Source organism: Nelusetta ayraudi, unplaced genomic scaffold (genome assembly GCF_046127955.1).
Source record: "Nelusetta ayraudi isolate G7.1 ecotype Tasmania unplaced genomic scaffold, CSIRO-AGI_Nayr_v1 ptg000014l, whole genome shotgun sequence".
Taxonomy (NCBI): Eukaryota; Metazoa; Chordata; class Actinopteri; order Tetraodontiformes; family Monacanthidae; genus Nelusetta; species Nelusetta ayraudi.
This window is the reverse complement of record NW_027466064.1, coordinates 372,501-387,428: the sequence shown is the minus strand read 5'-3', so window position 1 is coordinate 387,428 and position 14,928 is coordinate 372,501. Positions and strand designations below refer to the sequence as shown.

Here is a 14,928-nt window from a genome sequence, read left to right as displayed (position 1 = left end):
GTTTGTGGTGGAAGTGTGTTGTTGTTGTTGTGATTTGGGACAACAGCCATTGACAGTAAACACAGTTTTTTTGTTTGTTTTTTTCAGCAACAGCTGGACTTTTGGTTGTTTCTTTCCTGTTAATGTGCCGGTGGTGGAGGGAGGGGGAGGGGTGGCGGTCTGGGGTCAGACACACACACACACACTCACACACACACACACACACACACACATGCACACATTCAGGACTTGATTCCATTTTATAATTGTATAATATCACTTTAAATTTAAATACTTTTTCAATTTGAATGACAGTATGACAAACACATGAAGGTAATAAATATTTCCTCTGGCTCAATAAATATTTACAACACAGCGGGGAGGCCTGCTGCTGCCCTCCAGAGGCAGAACTGGCCGAGTACATCAACAATGTTCACATTTTATATCTGGCGGTGGATCAGCAGCCTGCCTGACGATACAACTTGGGCTTCAGCTCCTCAGCCGTGGGATCGGTCTACTTGCAGCCAGCCTGCCGGTCTGTCCAGGTATTAGTCTGGGCCCTCCTTCACTGGTCAGCGGGGGTCGCGTCCCACCAACGGCCGGCCGCCTTCACAACGTGGTCTCGCTGCTCATGTCGCGGTGCCGGTGGTGGTCCAGGTCCGAGTCGTAGTCTGACTCCATCTCGATCTTGACCTGGGGTACGGGGCACGCCATCCCGTGGCCCATGGGCACGGCCGGGGACGACGGGCACGAGATCTTCAGGTGGAGAGTGATGCTGGGGGAGGGGCAAGCGGCGGTTACCACCTGAGGCCAGACGGCACTGAGGGAGGAGGGGGCAAGGAAGGAAGGAAGGAATGGGCGGGGCTTGACAGAGCTTGGGGGAGGGGCGTGGGAAGCCCAGTGCATTGTGGGTAGAGCGGTTAGACGCTATGTTGACACCGCAGCTGATTGGTCACCCGGTCTGGCCCCTCCCACTAAACCCCCAGCTGACGTCATCAGACAAGAACAACAGTCACCCCCAGACCACGCCTCTTTAGAGCAATGCAGACATGAAGGGCCACGTTTGGAAAAATACCATTAAGGCGGAGGCGGAGCTTTGATCACCGAGTGTCACTGATTCTGCACATTTTAGGATGAAGAAACAACCAAAATGACTCCTTGCTTATTGCTTCAACGGAGGACCGGAGATCAGCCAGCCACGCGGCACGGATTGATCACGTGCACAAACACTGACCTTTGGCCTTTTTAGACAGTGTGCACACATCCAGCTGTGTGGTGCTGGTCAGACAGAAAAGAAGACACAGAGCTGCAGTGTGAGAACACGACGGAGGAAGAGGAGGAGGAGCAGCTGCAGAAGAGCCGCGGAAGAAGCAGAATCTGCATTGCATCAGAGCGCATGGAGAGGAGACTGTCTGGTCCAAATCATCATATCTACAACCATCGTCAGCACCATCGTCAGCACCATCGTCACTCAGTCTCCACACACAGCAGGCAACAGGCTTCTCTTCTTCTCAGATAAATGTTACATTGAATAAACTACTGAAAGACGTGACACATCTTCTACAGTGGAGTCACACCTGTGGACAAGACTGAGCAACGGTCTGCAGCTACATCATTACAAACGTTCTGCCACCTACTGGCAAACATTAAAGACTCACACGCCGTCAAAGCAATGAGTCGACCAAGCATGGGATAGTACAAGTGAATATAAATATTCTAAGTGTGTGTGTGTGTGTGGGTGTGTGCTAGAGAGAGCTGTGTGCGGCAGCGGCCGCCTGGCAGTGCGCCCCCCACTGGGACTGGACAACATCGGGGTAGACCAGGTCTCTGTAGGGGATGTGCAGTTTGAGGACACAGTACCTGCGGTCCAGGTCGGACTCAGAGCTGGGCGAGTGGTTGTAGTAGGTGTGGCCTTTCTCCTGCACACACACACACACACACACACACACACACACACACACACACACACACACACACTCCTCAGAAACCTGTGTGATATTCCACTACTCCAGCAGGGGGCAGCATTTCCTCACCTCATCATCACTGTCATCTGCTCTGGTCCTCCTCTTCTCCTTCTCCTTCTCCTTCTCCTTGTCCTTCTCCTTGTCCTTCCCCTTACTCTTGTCGTCCTCCTTCTTCTTCTTCTCTTTCTCTGGCAACAGGTCGTCCATCCAGGCAAGGTCGTGCTGCGAGAAGACCATGTCCATCATCTTCCGTACCACCATCAGCCCAAGGATCTGTAGGGGGCGCCACACACACGAGGTCACGGCCTGGAGAAGAGCCTCTGCTCCACAATAATAAAAGGTGACTTTCTGATGTAGCTTTGGATGTCTCTTAAAGACGCTGGACGTGAGCAGCATGTTTTCCCACAGACCATGACGGGGAAGATGATGGCCATGAAGGTGGATTTGAGGATCCAGAGAACAGCCAGGCAGGCGATCTGGACCAGCGTGAAGAGGTGGACCCTCCTCAGGGGGACGTGACGGAGGTAGGAGAAGTCCGGCTGGTGCTTAGAGGGCATCATGTAGAGCTTGATCCGGTCCCAGAACTGAGCAGGAGAAGAGAGACAGGTCATCCCTGGTGAGAACAACCCCAGTGGCAACTAACAGCTTCAAACAGCAGGTGGTGCTCAGCTTACCTGGATACCGCTGAGGGAAGCCACGCCCATGTAGAGGAAGACACCATAGAGCACCGGCATTGGGATGAACTGCAGTGGAACAGAACTCTGTGTCAGTGTCCGACCTCCAGACTGGACACACCCTGAACTCTGAACATCTACAAGGTCAACACCGGCTCGACACGAAACCAATTACTGGCCCCAGAGCAGGAAAACTGGGGCGGGTTCTCCGCTCAGTCCCTGGCTGAGCCATACGATGGCGCCGCACCTTCAGAACAGGCGCCAAGAAGATGGAGACACCGGTCAGCGCGAACACCAGGATCCCGGTGATTCTCTGTTCCCTGGAACACGGACAGGAGAGAGGAGACATTCAGAGGCAGCAGCAGCAGGTGGCGTCTTGGCCATCCTAAACCTCCGCTCGGGGCTCACCTGACACCCAGGAACTGTGGCTGCTCTCCGGGAGCGCTGGACTCACTCTCCATCCTCAGTGAGTCGATGTGGGCGATGGAGATGACAGTGGCGGCCACGTACCACGGCAGGCCCATGAAAGAGCAGGCAGCCATGAGGACGCCCACCCAGAACAGGTCCAGGTGATAGCCACAGCCCTTCTGCAGGGGACAACAAAGGACAGGTCCACTGGGCTGATACCAGCCGCCACCATTCGAGGGAGCTCTAACACTACAAAACATACTGGCTGCAAAAAAAAATGGGGCGGAGCTTCTGGTTATCAAAAGTCGTAAAGTTTAGTAGCCGACTGTGGTCGACACACGTCTGAATATGGACTCTTCCAAAACAACCTCCAGGCTTCAGAACCGGTAGTTGACGTCACCACAGCGCCGCCCATCTTTATCACACAGCCAATGGCAAACAGCTTCTCTACAGCCACACAATGGCACGGCACTCCGTGATGCTCAGCAGGGACGTTCAGAAGTTGCAGCATTGTAATCAGACACGCTTGACGAAGCTTCTCTGGATCAAAGGTGAGAACAGCTGCACTATTTATCATAGCTGTCATGAACATGGGGTCCCTGGCAGGTGGCGCTCTACCTTCAGCTTGTTCTCCTTGCGGTTGACGATGACGGCGCTGATTTGCTGGTCCATGAAGATGAGGATGGTGACCAGGAGGGCAGGGACGAAGCTGGCCACATAGACCCACCAAGGGTTTTTCCCAAAGGGCATCACCAGCCAGCCGCGGTCGGGCCGTGTGGGCTGGCGGGGAGACACGGGACCAGGAAGCTGCTTTAGTCTCATGACATCATTCACATGGTTCCTGTGGTGCTAGGGGGAGGGACTACACCAGAGGTCACAGGTACCTTGAACTCTGTTGGTACAATCAGCTTCGGGGTCTTGAGTCCCAGCAGCATGTCGATCCCCACAAAGGTCATGATGGACATGAAGATGGAGAAGTCGCTGATGAGCTTCCTCAACTGGCGCCACCCACAGGCACACAGAAACACTTTGTTATTCTGGGAATTCTGCTCCAAGTCTTCCTACTTCCTGTGCCTCTGAAAGGAAAGACTGAGCTACAGGAAGTGCCCTTCTGTGTTAAGGATGTGTGTGGTCACCTTGGTGGGGAAGTAGCGGCTGAACTTGAACTTCTTGAGCGTCACCGTCATGGAGTAGGTGCCGAAGAAGAGGATGAAGGACATGAGGGCCAGGTCGGGGACGTACTTGCAGGATTTTCCCACCAGTGAGCCGCCGTACTTCAGACACTCCTTCTTGCTCAGCTGACTCCAATCCAGAGCTGTCACATTCAACTGGTGGGGGTGGGGTGGGCAGGGTCACAGGGGATGGAGGGGGGAGGGGGGAGCAGAGAAAAGATAGGTCAGAGATGAAACCCACAACCACCAGGTGGTGACAGTGAGCAGGTGGACTCACCCCAGAGACACCGGAGCTGTTATCTGGAACCGGAACTGAAGCAGTCAGTCAACATCAGCACAGCCACTGTGAGACAGAGAGACGGCCAATCAGAGAGAGGGGAGGGGGAGGAGGGAGGAGGGGGGATGCTGGGTGAGCGGGTGGGCTACTCACTTCAGGAGACGGCGGCCAATCACGTCCGAGCAGGGGGCGGAAACAAACAAGGAGACAAATCAGTTACAGAAATCATCGTCGAAGATCAAGTTTGTCAATGTTCACCAGCAGCAGTAGAAGAGCCGCTGGGACTCGTTCAGGTGACTTGGCTCCTTGCAACCAAGTCAATCTCACAAACTGATTCACCGATGAGGGAACATTTAATCCTGTTCCACAAACAAACAGACAGACAAACAAACAAACACACGACCAGCAGCTTCCAGCTTCCTCCACAGCTGAAGCCAGCTGAACTGTAGCTCCACCCCTTCCTCCTCACATGACCCCAACTGGTCCAGAGCCGAGAAACAATTCAGACTGCACCCTGAGAGGAATCGCGACTCTGGATCTGGCTGATTGAGCTGATTCAGTAAAGTTGAAGTGGACGCCAGGTCAGCGAGAACAAGTCATGTTTTCAGGCAAACCTCATTTCAGGCTCCTCCCCTTCCCTCCCAGCAGCCCGCCCCCGAGCCCCCAAACCCAACCTCCCTGGAACCTCCCTGGAACCTCCCTGGGCGAGCCGTGAACTCACTCGGGTCCGCCGCCAGGCACTCGCACTTGTAGGTGGTGACATAGTCGGGCTTGAAGTCGGTGTTGATGGGGTAGTACTTGAAGGAGCCCACCATCTTCTTGATGGCGTCGGAGATGAAGATGAAGGAGATGAGCGAGGAGAAGCCCTCCTCGGTGAAGCGCGTCATGTACTTGATGATGAAGCTGGCGTCGGTGGCCACCAGGATGAAGCACTGCAGGCAGGAGTGGATGCCGATCCACAGCCGCAGCTCCATGTAGTCGATGCCGTTGTTCCTGCAGGAGGACACCAGGGGGAGATGTCACCACGCGGCAGCGGGAGGAGCTTCCCCCGCAATCATTTCCTGAAGGTCGAGCGTGAAGGACGTTGTGTTTTATTTATTCAGAGGCTGATAATATGAGGAACCAATTCAAGAAGCTGCAGCCGCTCCTCTGCTTCAACCCTTCTCCTCCATGCAATTTTCATCTTCAGCCCCGAAGCCATTCTCAGAGCCCATGCTTGGCGACTGCACAGCCCTTCAGATTCCAGGACAGCGGGTGGCAAACAGCGGGCTAATCAACCTCCGCGCTGTCAGAATAAGGATCTTCAAACTTCCCTTACTTGCTGAACTCAAACAGCAGCTTCTCGAAGATGAGGATGGGCCCGGTGGAGCTGAGAATGATGAGGGGCTGGCCGCTGAAGAGGCAGAAGACCGAGCCAGCCAGGGCCGTGCCCAGGAAGCTCTCCATCACCCCCTGCAGGAGGAGACAGGGACAGGGAGCTATAGTGCTGCACAGCAGTGGCGTAACCTTGACCCGGACCTCATGAAGTCTCACCTGGTAGTTGTCGGTGGCGTCTCCCAGCAGGCCTCCAAAGGTGATGGCGTTGGTGATGCAGCCCAGGTAGATGAAGAGCACGGCCGAGATGGACTGGATGTGGAAGCCCTCGTAGAAGTCGCTGGGGACAAAGGGCAGCTTGCGCTTGATGTCCAGGTAGAGGCCGCCACAGAAGCTGCAGGACGGAGAAGGAAACACTCAGTCTGTGTCCAGCAGTTCCACCTGAGCCCTCCGAGACCCTCAGAGGAACCTGAAGCTCTTGGAAAACTCAGCTTCGCTGCAGTTTGGCCTCCTCAGTCACCCACCGCCCAGTGAAGGCCAGCTCCTCGCCCAGCTCGTGCTGCTCCGGCATCTCCTCGTCCTCGGCCAGACCTCCCGCTCCTCCGGCCGTCCCGTTCATCTGGCCCAGCTCGTTGAGGGAAAACACAGACTTCCTGCAGGAGCAGAACGTCGACTCTAAGTTCTCATCTATTCCAGTAGCTGTGCACAGAAGCTCAGGACCAACAGGCTGCACTTCGTCGAACCATGACACCAAGCTCACCTCTTGTCAGCCGACGTGACCTTCTTTGGAGGCTCGATGCGGATCTTGGGGTCCCACTCTCCGGGGGGAAGAACGATGACCTCGTCCAGGAACTCGTCGATGCCTGCGATGAGGTCTTCTCGGTCCCGGGCCTTGTAGGCCACATCGCTAAAGAGCTGCAGGGGCAGAGAAGAGCAGTGATAGTTGGACCGCCGTCCTGCTGGAGGTCTGTGGAGGCTCGTGAGGATCCAGTGGGGAACCAATCAGGCTGGTTGGTTTCAGCGAGAGCCGAGCGCCCCCTGCTGGTCACCTGACACACCCCACACCTTCCCACTGTGTGAACTCACGTCGTCCACCATCAGGGTGGCGATGGCTCGGCCGATCTCGTTGTAGGACTTGGCCTTTCCCTGAGGGCCCAGGAGGATGAAGAGGAACCTGAGAGGAGAGGAGACAGATGGGTAGGAGGAGGAAGTGCTGTGTGTGTGTGTGTGTGTGTGTGTGTGTGTGTGTGTGTGTGTGTGTGTGTGTGTGTGTGTGAGTGGAAGTGTGAGTGCTCCCCCTACCTGGTGGGAACAGGAACCTCGGTCAGGCCCCCCAGCGTGGTGGCCTGGGCCAAACGGACGAAGGCCACGAAGGGCTTGCTGAGGAAGTCCACCTCGCCCACCAGCACGTTGGAGGCCTCGGCGTCCCGAGGGATCTTCTTCATGAACTTGTTCTTCAGCTGCAGGACGTGTACATAAAAGAGATTTTGAATTTGACCTTTGGCAGGTCCTACTTGTTATCCCCTCGTGTCGCCGGTCACGTTGATATCTTTGTTTCTGTTTTTGTGACTTTAGTTCTTCGACGGGAGTTACATGTTGTCGGCTGTGGCCAGCAGGTGGCAGTAGTGATTCCTGACAACTGAAAACCATCAAGCTGAGCTGCTGGAAGGAGAAGCTTGCTGGCAGAGTTCAAGCAGGAAGTGAGATGTCAATCAATCAGTTTGGTGCCAATAAAAAATAAAACTTCTTGAAAGGTTTTATATCTGATAATAAATAGTAACACATTTTCTGAAATGGCTCAGATCCAGGACAGCGAGAGCTTGTTGGGCTGTCAGCTGAAGATCAATAACGACCCGATCGATGATCAGCAGCCACCAGAGGTGGATGATCCTGTGGAGGAGCTCCAGAGGGTCAAAGCGTCAGTTATCAGGACCAATAAACAGGAACACTCTTTCCAACGAGGTTCTGATCAATAAGCAGCAGCGTGCTCATCGTCACAGAACTGGTTGGCGACTCTGTGTGTCACATGGGGAGCGGGGGGAGGGGGGGTGTTAGAAGCAATGCTGTGACAAAGAAGAAGAAGGAGAAGAAGAAGAAGAAGGAGAAGAAGGAGAAGAAGGAGAAGAAGAGCGGCAGTTTTATCAACCTGAGCTGAATCAGTCCAAGGTGAATCAGTCCGAACTGAATCATTCCGAGCAGAATCAGACTGATTTGAATGAGTAAGTAGCTGAATGTGTCTCAGCTGGATCAGCACAAGCTGAGACAGACTGAGCTGAATGAGTCGGAACTGAATCACTCTGAGCTGAAAGAGTCAGTGAGTCTGCTGGCTCGTCAGTCAGCCTTCATCATCCTGCTGCACGTGAGGGCCGAGCACGAGGCCCCACTGCCAGTGGCATGGTCCTGACTGGACCGATCGATAGGCAAGCACACACACACACACACACACACACACACACACACACACACACACACACACACACACACACACACACACACACACACAATGTCACGTTGCAATCGGGCTGTAGCAGCTGCTGCTCCCCATCCTAACGATAAAAAGGTTCCATTTCCCAGGCAGGAAGTGGTGACGCAGGCAGGAAGTGGTGTGGCAGACGGCGGCGGCCACTCACCTGGTCTGTGCTGGGAGTGTCTGCGATGTCGTTCATGCTGCGGCTCTGGGCGTGACCTGCATCACATGACACTGTTTGAACATCACGTCACATGACCTCATCACCAGGCAGCCTCCACAGGCTGAGGAGATGTTTGTTTTAAATGACAATAAATCAACTTTCCTAAAGGAATTTATCAACTAGCTGCAGGCGGTTCTGACTGGTACACAGTAAACGGGCCAGTTGTAAAGTCCGAGCGAGATTTCATGAGAACTGTGTTTGCTTTTGTTTGTTTACGTTTGTTTGCTGTCCAGAATGTTTGCTCTGTTTTCCTCTTTGATGACATGGAAAAAATATTCCTTCTCCTCCTCCGTCCAATCATAACGCACCATTGTCACCGGTCAGTCAACTGGTCACGTGACGTGGTACGTCACGTCCGCTGACGTGTCAATGTGAAACAAGTATTTCCATGACACTGGTGTGTTGTTCCTCCATGTGGACACATCTTAAGAACCACCTGATGAGTCAGAACCTTTGAGCCATATTGGAGGTTTCTCCAAGCTGAGCTTTGGTTTCCATCTCCAGGTTTTCTGGCCATGTTTAGGTTCTGTGCAGTTCTAGGAGCCAATGGAAACGCAGCTGGTGAGACTCACGCAGGCGTCCGTAGTTGGCGGGCGGCGGCGGCTGCTGCTGCTGCTGCTGCTGCTGCTGCTTGCCCCGCAGGTCCTCGGTGGAGCGGTTGTAGTTGGCCATCGGCGCTGGAGGTGGGCCCCCCCTGGCGTTGCGGTCTGTGGGAGGGAGGAGGAGGCGGAGTTAATGCAGACGTCCATCCATCCATTTTCACCAGCCGCTTCCTCCTGAGCTCAGGGTGCTGGGGGTCTGCTGGAGCCTCCCAGCTGTGACTGGGTGACACCTGGACCAGTGGCCATGCTGGGTGACACCTGGACCGGTGGCTGTGACTGGGTGACACCTGGACCAGTGGCCATGCTGGGTGACACCTGGACCAGTGGCTGTGACTGGGTGACACCTGGACCAGTGGCCATACTGGGTGACACCTGGACCAGTGGCTGTGACTGGGTGACACCTGGACCAGTGGCCATGCTGGGTGACACCTAGACCAGTGGCCATGCTGGGTGACACCTGGACCAGTGGCCAGGTCATCCCAGGGCCACAGAGAGACTCACAACCACTGACACTCACACACACACACACACACACACACACCTACAGACCATTTAGAGTTTCCACTTCAGCTCACGCGCATGTGATTGGACGGTGGGAGGAAGTAATACAGCTGTAATGAACTCATTAAATATTCATTCATTCATCCTGCGTGCAGGTGATGAGACTCACGCCTTCATTTATATCTCCGCATTAAGAATTCATAATACGCTTTCCAAACATCATGTGATATAAGGGGGAGGGGCTCCAGGGGGGAGTGGCGGGGAGGTGACTCACTGGCGGAGGAGCTGGACTTGCCCATGTCGGCCAGCGAGCGGTGGATGGGCTTCTTGGTCTGGTGCCGGTGCTTCCGCAGCAGCACGAAGCTGATCTTCTCCCGCAGGTCTGGGGAGAGAAGCCCCTCCTCCACCTGCCGCTCCACGATCTCGTCTGCACGGCAAGAGAAAGAGGGCGGAGCCAGCCGTTAGCCGCCGCGAGCTCAAACCCAGATGATTACACCACCCCAGCAGCAGCCAGTTATTACACTGCAGTGGCAGAACATGATGACAGCCTGAGGCCATGTCACACACACACACACACACACACACACACACACACACACACACACACACACACACTCACATACACACACACTCATACACTCACACACTCTCACACACACACACACACACATACACACACAATCATACACTCACACACACACACACACACAATCATACACTCATACACTCACACACACTCACATACACACACACACTCACATACACACACACTCACATACACACACAATCATACACTCACACACACACACACACACACACACACACACACATACACACACACACACAAACACACACACACACACACTCACATACACCCACACTCATACACTCACACACACATACACATTGTTCCTGTTTACTGGACGGACAGGAGCAGAGAGTCTCATCACTCTCAGAACTTTTGCCTGCAGGTTCCCAGTCTGGAGGTTCTGATCTTCTGATTGGTCCCAGTCTGACTGTTCCCAGTCTGACTGGTCCAGGTCTGACTGGTCCAGTTCTGCCTGGTCCAGGTTTGCCTGGTCCCAGTCTGGTGACCACACACAAACCTGCTGTCTGTCACATGTCAACTGGCTCACCGATCGACCAATGATTGATCAGCCTGCTTCCCCTCTGGCCTCTGGGCAGGAAATCCAGCCGCTTCTAAAACTCCAACAGGTCATTTTGGATTTTAAAATATCAAGTGCTCATTTTTGCGCTGATCGCTGTAACGATGTTGCTTTTTTAAATACATTGCAACGATCCGATAAAACTATCTGTAATAATGATAATAATAAGAAGACGAATGAGCAAAACAGCTCTCATGAAGCGCAAAGAAATGATTCACATTTAATCTTGTCTGTCTGTTGTTTGTTTATCGAATCCTTGTCATGCCTAGAGCCATCAAAGGTGGCGCTGTCACTCCTGAGCTCACTGACTTAACAAGAGACCTGCTGTCTGTCCAACCCATCACACAATAAATTCCCCCACTGACTGTCGGAACCATAAACTGCTGGTGGTGGGGGACAGACAGGCAGACAGACAGGAAGACAGACAGACAGGCAGGCAGGCAGGCAGGCAGGCAGGCAGACAGACAGACAGGCAGACAGACAGACAGACAGGCAGTCAGACAGACAGACAGACAGACAGACAGACAGAGAGTTTTTCCCCACCGACGATCTGTGGCAGTGAGAACCCGTCCAGGTCCAGCAGCACCGTCCCAGTCTGCAGACACGTCCGCAGCTCGAAGAGGCTGTGGAGGCTCAGCGTGGAGACGTGAGGTTTGCTCCAGCGCTCGCCGCCCTCCTCCACTTTCTCCTCAAACTTCACCCACCTGAGAGACAGCACACACACACACACACACACGCACACAGAAGCAAAGGTTCTGGTTACACTAAGCCTTTGGGTCACCTCATGTTTAAAGAGCTTTCACATGAGAACTGAACATCCTTGAGCAGTGATTTCATGTTGACACGCCCCCTAGTGTTGCAGTGGTTGTGTGAGTGAGACACAGTGAGTGGGCGTGGCCCACCTGGCCGACTCCTTCCACTCCAGCTCGTCGCCCTCCCGCTGCAGAGTGTCCATCTCGGTGAAGAGCGTGGGCGTGGGCAAGTCATCGTCCTCGCTCAGGATGTAGCGCAGCCGCTCGGCCGCCGGCGACACTGCGAGACCAGAGAGTCAGAAGGTGTGAGATCTTCCAGAACCTTCCTCCGGTGGGACCAGATGAAGCCGCTCAGCAAGGTCAGAGGCCGTCCACACATGAAGATGCTGAGCATCACAGAATGTTTTAGGACGGGCAGGAGGTCCATTCAGCCTCAGGGTTCCATCCAAGCTGGGTCACAGACACACACACACACACACACACACACACACACACACACACACACACGACTTGAGCTGGTCATTAGAGATCAGCTGGGATCTCTGACAGCTCCCCTAGTGGACAGAGTGTGTCATGTCCACCCTGCTATTTCCTGTCATCCAGAGAGTTACTGAGTGGTCTTGCTGACAGGCCAGCGGCAGCGCTGACCTCTGACCTCTGGCCTGGACTCTGACACCCGTGCTCTCTGCCTTCACTTCCTCTCCTGCAGCCGCAGCAGCAGCAGCAGCAGCAGCAAACGATTGCAGGTCGCCAGTCACGGGCTAATTATGGGTTTCCGATGCTCTGCCGGCCGCGGCGGCCGCGTCTCCATCGTGGGCTGATAACCTATGGAGCCGCGGCACGGCCCCGGGGTCGATGGCGTCCAGCGGGATCTATCGAGTGACACCCGCATGTGTTGCTTTTTCTGAATGACAGCCGCCGATGGAGAGCGGATCCCATCGACCGCCAGCGGTATGGAGGGAATGCAAAGTTTCCAGCGGCCTCCACTTCCTGTCACACGGCTCAGCGGCTCAGTGGCTCAGCGGCTCAGTGGCTCAGCGGCTCAGCGAGGCTTGGCGCCGACCCGCTGAGATTCACGCTGAATGTTTCGATTGCGCGCAAGAAAACTGCTGTAGAAACTCACAGAGTCACAGAGCGAGAATTATAAATGCACGCTAGCGGTCAAGAGTTTGGACACGCCTGTTTCTTCTTGTGGATACACGGAAGACTTCAATGACATGAGCAAGATGTGTGGATTCATGTGGCAAAAGAAGAACTGTTCAGTACCTAAATATGTTGTGTTCTATATATTTCATATGAAGGGTGGCTGTTCTAGGTCATCTAAAATATAAAACTATAAACTTGAGTTGTTTCCCATTTTTTTTGTTTGATCCATATTCTTATGTTGTGATGCCTTGAGTGACAATCTACAATGTCAACAGTCCTGAAAGTGAACGAAAGGCCATCCAATCAGAAGTATGTGTGCAAGCTTATGACTGCTAGCGCAAATATATCAAATATTATTGTATCAAATTATCACAGGGATCGTTGCTTTGTCATATTCCCTACATTAATCCTCAGCATGCCTGTGACTGGTAGAGTTCTACTGCTGGAGTTTCCTCCCAGTAACCACTGCCCCCACGTGGAAGCTCCAACAAACCCAATCTTTAGCAGGAGGCTGTAAACACAGGGCTAACGACGCTGCAGCAGCTGCTGCTGTCTAAACATCTGGAGGAGGTTCTGAGGTGACCGAAGGAGAGAAGCTGCTCTCACTGGGGCTCCCTGAACCTCCAGCTGGGTTCTGGTTATTGGCGATGAAGCAGAAACCGGAGGTGGAGCCAGTCGGTTAAATCAGCCAATCAGCAGCAAGGAGAGTCCGAGGACCAGAGGAGCAGGAACCATGAAGTGGGTGTGGTGAGAAGAACCTGGCGGGCTGACTCACCGGTGCGGTTGATGTCTGGGAGGCTCTGCTCGTTGTAGTCGGTCAGCCCCTCCTCCAGCTCCACCTCCTGGTAGCGCTGCTGCTGCTGCTGCTGCTGCTGCTGCTGCGGCTCACGGCGCCGCTGGTGACCGTAGCGTTGGTCCCGGTCCGAGTCGCCGCCCTCCCGGCTGGAACGCCGCCGCCGGCGCTTACGCCGGTATCCCCGAGGGACGGGGACGCCGATGTAGATGGACTGATGTTCTGAAGACAGGAGAAGAAGGAGAAGGAGATGATGATGATGAAGATGAAGATGAAGATGATGAAGATGAAGAAGAAGAAGAAGAAGAAGAAACATAGGAAGAAGAAGAAGAAGAAGAAGAAGAAGAAGAGGAAGAAGAAGAAGAGGAAGAACATCATGACATTGCAGCATCAACAGTTTCATCCAGAAGAAGAAATCAGTCATGAAGCATCTGGAGCTTCATGACTGGATGGAACACACACACACACACACACACAAAGTTCTGTGTGTGTGTGTGTGTGTGTGTGTGTGTGTGTGTGTGTGTGTGAAGACTCACCCTCCTCCTCATCATAGCGAAGCTGGGAGATGCCCATCCCTCTGTCTCCATGCTCCATCCTGCACACACACACACACAAAGGGGAAAGTCAGTGTGTGTTGTGTTACATTAGTCATCCTGCATTGTTGCAGGTCGATCGGAAAAATAATTAAAAGTGAGGCCGCGTCGATGGAAACGAGCCCAATTAGAGCGTGTGCACGACTGTGTGTGTGCGTGTGTGTGCGTGTGTGTGCGTGTGTGTGTGGCGGGGCGAGTGCACGTGAGGTTGTGTGAGTGTGTGCAGGGAGCACGGTGGTGGCCGAGTGTTACTGCACTCCTGCTGTTTGATTTCCCGTCGAGATGATTTTATTCATGTTGCGCTCCAGGTGTTTGGTCCCCTCAGGACCAATCAGCAGACTGCTCAGGTTCAGCCACGCCCACAGCTGCTGTCTGCTTCATTTACAGGCAGACAACAACTAAACAACCGGATGGAAACAATAATATATCATCAGGAAGCAGGAGAGCCAAACACCACCGTGGCGGAAAATCCAGAACGGGTGGGCAAACTACGGCCTGGGGTCCATATGCGGTCCATTAGGCTTTTTAATCCGGCCCAGTAGATAAGACATCAGATATCTGTATTTCATCACAGAGATGCACCAGTACCGATACCAGTACGGAGTAACGACTCCTGGACTCATCATCATTAATATAGAGACACCCTCGCCACCAGCAGGGGGCGCTGACACCTGGAACAGCGCCCCCACCTGACTGCTGTGCACCGCTGGCCTGTAATTAGAGCGGCGCGGTCGGTCGGTCACATCGGTGTCCTTCACACCCGCTGCCCATCACGGGCCAATCAATAGGCTTCCCTCCAGCCCCCCCCCTCACCCTCCCTCCTCCAGCATGTCCAACAGCACCATGAACATGCAGAGCTGCTCCAGCAGAGTTCTGGAGAACTTCTTCACTTTGAAC

The 14,928-nt window shown here is 53.9% G+C and overlaps 1 protein-coding gene across 1 annotated transcript; it reads right to left on the bottom strand.

Annotated features, from left to right (window-relative positions):
• Window positions 1-88: 88 nt before the first annotated feature.
• Window positions 89-13,804, bottom strand: slc4a5a (solute carrier family 4 member 5a). Its single transcript, XM_076023028.1, has 24 exons — window positions 13,421-13,804; window positions 11,650-11,779; window positions 11,291-11,451; window positions 9,856-10,008; window positions 9,051-9,185; window positions 8,419-8,474; window positions 7,091-7,248; window positions 6,875-6,962; window positions 6,549-6,703; window positions 6,313-6,441; window positions 6,008-6,182; window positions 5,793-5,926; window positions 5,196-5,467; window positions 4,475-4,509; window positions 4,162-4,353; window positions 3,910-4,023; window positions 3,644-3,805; window positions 3,026-3,204; window positions 2,865-2,937; window positions 2,618-2,686; window positions 2,354-2,527; window positions 2,013-2,216; window positions 1,840-1,898; window positions 89-754 (listed from the first exon to the last, which is right to left on the bottom strand). The coding sequence occupies exons 1-24, from the start codon at window positions 13,752-13,754 to the stop codon at window positions 589-591; spliced, it is 3,507 nt and encodes a 1,168-aa protein (XP_075879143.1). The 5' UTR covers window positions 13,755-13,804; the 3' UTR covers window positions 89-588.
• Between the last annotated feature and the right edge of the window lie 1,124 nt (window positions 13,805-14,928).

Coding starts and splice junctions, on each gene's coding strand:
- slc4a5a (XM_076023028.1), bottom strand. CDS start 13,754: ATGTTTCTTCTTCTTCTTCTTCTTCTTCATCTTCATCATCTTCATCTT. Junction 11,452..11,649: donor GAGTGGAAGGAGTCGGCCAG/GTGGGCCACGCC, acceptor GCTGTCTCTCAG/GTGGGTGAAGTTTGAGGAGA. Junction 5,468..5,792: donor CTGCTGTTTGAGTTCAGCAA/GTAAGGGAAGTT, acceptor GTCCTCCTGCAG/GAACAACGGCATCGACTACA.